Raw genomic sequence first — 6,874 nt, 5'->3', positions numbered from 1 at the left:
TGAGTGTGGAACTGAACCCAGCCAGAGTTAGCACCTTCAGGGGAGGAGAGAGAGGGGAACCAGTGAGTGTAGAACTGAATCAAGCCAGAGTCAGCACCTTCAGGAGAGGGGAGAGAGGGGAAGCAGTGAGTGTGGACCTGAACCCAGCCAGAGTCAGCACTCTCAGGGGAGGAGTGGGAGGGGAACCAGTGAGTGTGGAACTGAACCCAGCCAGAGTTAGCACCTTCAGGGGAGGAAAGAGAGGGGAAGCAGTGAGTGTAGAACTGAACCCAGCCAGAGTCAGCACCTTCAGGGGAGAAGAGAGAGGGGAAGCAGTGAGTGTAGAACTGAATAAAGCCAGAGTCAGCACCTTCAGGGGAGGAGTGGGAGGGGAACCAGTGAGTGTGGAACTGAACCCAGCCAGAGTTAGCACCTTTAGGGGAGGAGTGGGAGGGGAAGCAGTGAGTGTGGAACTGAACCCAGCCAGAGTCAGCACCTTCAGGAGAGGAGAGAGAGGGGAAGCAGTGAGTGTGGAACTGAACCCAGCCAGAGTCAGCACCTTCAGGGGAGGAGTGGGAGGGGAACCAGTGAGTGTGGAACTGAACCCAGCCAGAGTTAGCACCTTCAGGGGAGGAACGAGAGGGGAAGCAGTGAGTGTAGAACTGAACCCAGCCTGAGTCAGCACCTTCAGGGGAGGAAAGAGAGGGGAAGCAGTGAGTGTAGAACTGAACCCAGCCAGAGTCAGCACCTTCAGGGGAGGAGAGAGAGGGGAACCAGTGAGTGTAGAACTGAACCCAGCCAGAGTCAGCACCTTCAGGGGAGGAGTGGGAGGGGAAGCAGTGAGTGTGGAACTGAACCCAGCCAGAGTTAGCACCTTCAGGGGAGGAGAGAGAGGGGAACCAGTGAGTGTAGAACTGAACACAGCCAGAGTCAGCACCTTCAGGGGAGGAGTGGGAGGGGAAGCAGTGAGTGTGGAACTGAACCCAGCCAGAGTTAGCACCTTCAGGGGAGGAAAGAGAGGGGAAGCAGTGAGTGTGGAACTGAACCCAGCCAGAGTCAGCACCTTCAGGGGAGGAAAGAAAGGGGAAGCAGTGAGTTTAGAACTGAACCCAGCCAGAGTCAGCACCTTCAGGGGAGGAAAGAGAGGGGAAGCAGTGAGTGTGGTACTGAACCCAGCCAGAGTCAGCACCTTCAGGGGAGGAGAGAGAGGGGAAGCAATGAGTGTAGAACTGAATCTATCCAGAGTCAGCACCTTCAGGAGAGGAGAGAGAGGGGAAGCAGTGAGTGTAGAACTGAACCCAGCCAGAGTCAGCACCTTCAGGGGAGGAGAGGCAGGGGAAGCAGTGAGTGTAGAACTGAATCAAGCCAGAGTCAGCACCTTCAGGAGAGGAGAGAGAGGGGAAGCAGTGAGTGTGGAACTGAACCCAGCCAGAGTCAGCACCTTCATGGGAGGAGTGGGAGGGGAACCAGTGAGTGTGGAACTGCACCCAGCCAGAGTTAGCACCTTCAGGGGTGGAGTGGGAGGGGAAGCAGTGAGTGTGGAACTGAACCCAGCCAGAGTTAGCACCTTCAGGGGAGGAGAGAGAGGGGAAGCAGTGAGTGTAGAACTGAATAAAGCCAGAGTCAGCACCTTCAGGAGAGGAGAGAGAGGGGAAGCAGTGAGTGTGGAACTGAACCCAGCCAGAGTCAGCACCTTCAGGGGAGGAGTGGGAGGGGAACCAGTGAGTGTGGAACTGAACCCAGCCAGAGTTAGCACCTTCAGGGGAGGAAAGAGAGGGGAAGCAGTGAATGTAGAACTGAACCCAGCCAGAGTCAGCACCTTCAGGGGAGGAAAGAGAGGGGAAGCAGTGAGTGTAGAACTGAACCCAGCCAGAGTCAGCACCTTCAGGGGAGGAGAGAGAGGGGAACCAGTGAGTGTAGAACTGAACCCAGCCAGAGTCAGCACCTTCAGGGGAGGAGTGGGAGGGGGAGCAGTGAGTGTGGAGCTGAACCCATCCAGAGTTAGCACCTTCAGGGGAGGAAAGAGAGGGGAAGCAGTGAGTGTAGAACTGAACCCAGCCAGTGTCAGCACCTTCTGGGGAGGAAAGAGAGGGGATCCAGTGAGTGTAGAACTGAACCCAGCCAGAGTCAGCACCTTCAGGGGAGGAAAGAGAGGGGAAGCAGTGAGTGTAGAACTGAACCCAGCCAGAGTCAGCACCTTCAGGGGTGAAAGAGAGGGGAACCAGTGAGTGTAGAACTGAACCCAGCCAGAGTCAGCACCTTCAGGGGAGGAAAGAGAGGGGAAGCAGTGAGTGTGGAACTGAACCCAGCCAGAGTTAGCACCTTCAGGGGAGGAAAGAGAGGGGAAGCAGAGAGTGTGGAACTGAACCCAGCCAGAGTCAGCACTTTCAGGGGAGGAGAAAGAGGGGAAGCAGTGAGTGTAGAACTGAATCAAGCCAGAGTCAGCACCTTCATGAGAGGAGAGAGAGGGGAAGCAGTGAGTGTGGAACTGAACTCAGCCAGAGTCAGCACCTTCAGGGAAGGAGTGGGAGGGGAACCAGTGAGTGTGGAACTGAACCCAGCCAGAGTTAGCACCTTCAAGGGAGGAGAGAGAGGGGAACCAGTGAGTGTAGAACTGAACCCAGCCAGAGTCAGCACCTTCAGGAGAGGAAAGAGAGGGGAAGCAGTGAGTGTAGAACTGAACCCAGCCAGAGTCAGCACCTTCAGGGGAGGAGAGAGAGGGGAACCAGTGAGTGTAGAACTGAACCCAGCCAGAGTCAGCACCTTCAGGGGAGGAGTGGGAGGGGAAGCAGTGAGTGTGGAACTGAACCCAGCCAGAGTTAGCACCTTCAAGGGAGGAGAGAGAGGGGAACCAGTGAGTGTAGAACTGAACCCAGCCAGAGTCAGCACCTTCAGGGGAGGAAAGAGAGGGGAAGCAGTGAGTGTAGAACTGAACCCAGCCAGAGTCAGCACCTTCAGGGGAGGAAAGAGATGGGAACCAGTGAGTGTAGAACTGGACCCAGCCAGAGTCAGTACCTTCAGGGGAGGAGTGGGAGGGGAAGCAGTGAGTGTGGAACTGAACCCAGCCAGAGTTAGCACCTTCAGGGGAGGAAAGAGAGGGGAAGCAGTGAGTGTGGAACTGAACCCAGCCAGAGTCAGCACCTTCAGGGGAGGAGAGAGAGGGGAAGCAGTGAGTGTAGAACTTTTTCAAGCCAGAGTCAGCACCTTCAGGGGAGGAAAGAGAGGGGAAGCAGTGAGTGTATAACTGAACCCAGCCAGAGTTAGCACCTTCAGGGGAGGAGAGAGAGGGGAAGCAGTGAGTGTGGAACTGAACCCAGCCAGAGTTAGCACCTTCAGGGGAGGAGAGAGAGGGGAAGCAGTGAGTGTGGAGCTGAACCCATCCAGAGTTAGCACCTTCAGGGGAGGAAAGAGAGGGGAAGCAGTGAGTGTAGAACTGAACCCAGCCAGTGTCAGCACCTTCTGGGGAGGAAAGAGAGGGGATCCAGTGAGTGTAGAACTGAACCCAGCCAGAGTCAGCACCTTCAGGGGAGGAAAGAGAGGGGAAGCAGTGAGTGTAGAACTGAACCCAGCCAGAGTCAGCACCTTCAGGGGAGGAAAGAGAGGGGAACCAGTGAGTGTAGAACTGAACCCAGCCAGAGTCAGCACCTTCAGGGGAGGAAAGAGAGGGGAAGCAGTGAGTGTGGAACTGAACCCAGCCAGAGTTAGCACCTTCAGGGGAGGAAAGAGAGGGGAAGCAGAGAGTGTGGAACTGAACCCAGCCAGAGTCAGCACTTTCAGGGCAGGAGAAAGAGGGGAAGCAGTGAGTGTAGAACTGAATCAAGCCAGAGTCAGCACCTTCATGAGAGGAGAGAGAGGGGAAGCAGTGAGTGTGGAACTGAACTCAGCCAGAGTCAGCACCTTCAGGGAAGGAGTGGGAGGGGAACCAGTGAGTGTGGAACTGAACCCAGCCAGAGTTAGCACCTTCAAGGGAGGAGAGAGAGGGGAACCAGTGAGTGTAGAACTGAACCCAGCCAGAGTCAGCACCTTCAGGAGAGGAAAGAGAGGGGAAGCAGTGAGTGTAGAACTGAACCCAGCCAGAGTCAGCACCTTCAGGGGAGGAGAGAGAGGGGAACCAGTGAGTGTAGAACTGAACCCAGCCAGAGTCAGCACCTTCAGGGGAGGAGTGGGAGGGGAAGCAGTGAGTGTGGAACTGAACCCAGCCAGAGTTAGCACCTTCAAGGGAGGAGAGAGAGGGGAACCAGTGAGTGTAGAACTGAACCCAGCCAGAGTCAGCACCTTCAGGGGAGGAAAGAGAGGGGAAGCAGTGAGTGTAGAACTGAACCCAGCCAGAGTCAGCACCTTCAGGGGAGGAAAGAGATGGGAACCAGTGAGTGTAGAACTGGACCCAGCCAGAGTCAGTACCTTCAGGGGAGGAGTGGGAGGGGAAGCAGTGAGTGTGGAACTGAACCCAGCCAGAGTTAGCACCTTCAGGGGAGGAAAGAGAGGGGAAGCAGTGAGTGTGGAACTGAACCCAGCCAGAGTCAGCACCTTCAGGGGAGGAGAGAGAGGGGAAGCAGTGAGTGTAGAACTTTTTCAAGCCAGAGTCAGCACCTTCAGGGGAGGAAAGAGAGGGGAAGCAGTGAGTGTATAACTGAACCCAGCCAGAGTTAGCACCTTCAGGGGAGGAGAGAGAGGGGAAGCAGTGAGTGTGGAACTGAACCCAGCCAGAGTTAGCACCTTCAGGAGAGGAGAGAGAGGGGAAGCAGTGAGTGTAGAACTGAATCAAGCCAGAGTCAGCACCTTCAGGGGAGGGAGAAAAGTCAACCAAAAGGAAAACTGTGGGAGATGGTGTGATGAGTTTGGATTTCAGCACAGGGAGGAGGGGGAGTGTGTGGGATGGGGATTTTCAGCTTTTGGAGAACAAGACAGGAAAGAATGTTCCATAGAAATTAGAACTGTCTGTTCTGAATATCTATCCTGCATTTACACTGATAACTTTTGTAAACTTCTTTTACAGGGTTTTAGAAGTAGAGTATTTGAGATAGAAAGATCAAACCAAGCATCACGCCGAGGATTGACGTCACTAGACTTATCAGAACCGGAATATCATCAGCCTTTGTATGTAGAAAGAAAAATATTCGTCTGTTCTGTCTGTTGGAAAAGATTTGAAACATCGGTTTCACTGGAAAGGCAATGAGACACATACCAGAGTGATATTGTTCCTGTACACTGACTATGGAAAGAACTTTAACCAATTACACAGCCTGAAAACACATCACACCATTCACAGTGGGGAGAAACTGTACACGTGTTTGTGTGTGGGGACAAGGCTTCAACTGATTGTCCAACCTGGAGAGAGACAAGGACACCCGCACCATGGAGAAACCATGGAAATGTGGGGACTGTGGGAAGGGATTCAGATCTCCATCCCAGCTGGAAATACATCGACGCAGTCACCCTGGGGAGAAGCCTTTCACCTGCTCAGTGTGTGGGAAGGGATTCACTCACTCATCACCCCTGCGAAGTCACACTCTGGAACAACCTTTCACCTGTTCCGTGTGTCAGAAAGGATTTACAACTGCCTCCAATCTATTTCACACCAGCGAGTTCACACTGGGGAGAAGCCATTCACTTGCTCCGTCTGTCAGAAAGGATTCAAAACTTCATCAAACCTTTTGACACACCAGCGAGTTCACACTGGGGAGAGGCCATTTATCTGCTCCGTGTGTGGGAAGGGATTCACTCAGACATCCCAGCTCACTGAACATCAACTTGTTCACACTGAGGAGAGACCTTTTAAATGTCCTGACTGTGGGAAGAGTTTTAAAAGCTCAAGGTATCTGCTAAACCACCAACGCACTCACACTGGGGAGAGGCCATTCCCCTGCACTGTGTGTGGGAAAGCATTTCCTCGGTTATTCAATCTGCAGCAACACCAACAAGTTCACACTGATGAGAGACCTTTTAAATGTCCTCACTGTGAGAAGTGCTTTAAAAGCAGCAATGATCTACTGCAGCACCAATACACTCACTCTGGGAAGAGGCCATTCACCTGTTCCGTGTGTGAGAAGACATTTAATCGCCCATCCAACTTGCTGAACCACCAGAGAATTCACACTGGGGAGAGACCATTCACCTGCTCCGTGTGTGGGAAGGGATTCAGTCAGTCATCCAACCTCACTGAACATCAACTTGTTCACACTGATCAGAGACCTTTTCAATGTCCTGACTGTGAGAAGAGCTTTAAAAGCAGTAATGATCTGCTGAAACACCGACGCACTCACTCTGGGGAGAGGCCGTTCCCCTGCTCCGTGTGTAGGAAGAGATTCACTCAGTCATCCAATCTGCTGCAACATCAGCGAGTTCACATGTGACTGAAATGGCTAGATTCTGCTGTTGTTGCTGCTATTAGTCACATTCAGTGACAAAGTTGGGTCTTACATTATAACCAGTGTAGTCCAGAGCAAAAGCGTCTTCTTAATGTTGAGATAAACGGGAGAAGAAACCGGGTAGCGGTGGCTAGGATGGGGGAGGTGCTGCACCATCACTTTAATGGTGCATCCTCCCTTCCCCGGGGTCCTCGCTGCACGTCCGCCGGGCCCAGCGGCTTTGATTGGGGTCCTGAGAGCCGCTGAGACTCGGTGCAGCGGAGGCCGCGCTCACCCCCGCTAAGCTCTGTTGTGATATTTAAAGTTCTCTTCTCTTTGGCCTCCTCATCTCGAGAGACAATGGGTAAGCGCCTGGAGGTGGTCAGTGGTGTGTGGAGCAGCGCCTGGAGGTGGTCAGTGGTGTGTGGAGCAGCGCCTGGAGGTGGTCAGTGGTGTGTGGAGCAGCGCCTGGAGGTGGTCAGTGGTGTGTGGAGCAGCGCCTGGAGGTGGTCAGTGGCGTGTGGAGCAGCGCCTGGAGGTGGTCAGTG

The 6,874-nt window shown here is 53.8% G+C and overlaps 1 protein-coding gene across 1 annotated transcript; it reads left to right on the top strand.

Moving 5' to 3' along the window:
• The first annotated feature begins 5,334 nt into the window (after positions 1–5,334).
• LOC137360595 (zinc finger protein 271-like) lies at positions 5,335–6,332 on the top strand. The gene is made up of 3 exons (XM_068025988.1): positions 5,335–5,514; positions 5,562–6,124; positions 6,212–6,332. The coding sequence occupies exons 1-3, from the start codon at positions 5,335–5,337 to the stop codon at positions 6,330–6,332; spliced, it is 864 nt and encodes a 287-aa protein (XP_067882089.1).
• The last annotated feature ends 542 nt before the right edge of the window (positions 6,333–6,874 follow it).

Source organism: Heterodontus francisci, unplaced genomic scaffold (assembly GCF_036365525.1).
Source record: "Heterodontus francisci isolate sHetFra1 unplaced genomic scaffold, sHetFra1.hap1 HAP1_SCAFFOLD_59, whole genome shotgun sequence".
NCBI classification, from domain to species: Eukaryota; Metazoa; Chordata; class Chondrichthyes; order Heterodontiformes; family Heterodontidae; genus Heterodontus; species Heterodontus francisci.
The sequence above is the reverse complement of the archived record's forward strand: the minus strand, read 5'-3'. Positions and strand labels throughout refer to the sequence as shown.

What these genes read in the sequence shown, in the direction of transcription:
- LOC137360595 (XM_068025988.1), top strand. Translation starts at nt 5,335, where the DNA reads ATGGAGAAACCATGGAAATGTGGGGACTGTGGGAAGGGATTCAGATCT. An exon ending in AACAACCTTTCACCTGTTCC is followed by an intron (nt 5,515 to 5,561) that starts GTGTGTCAGAAA and finishes ATTTCACACCAG; the next exon opens with CGAGTTCACACTGGGGAGAA. An exon ending in TGTGGGAAGGGATTCAGTCA is followed by an intron (nt 6,125 to 6,211) that starts GTCATCCAACCT and finishes CTTTAAAAGCAG; the next exon opens with TAATGATCTGCTGAAACACC.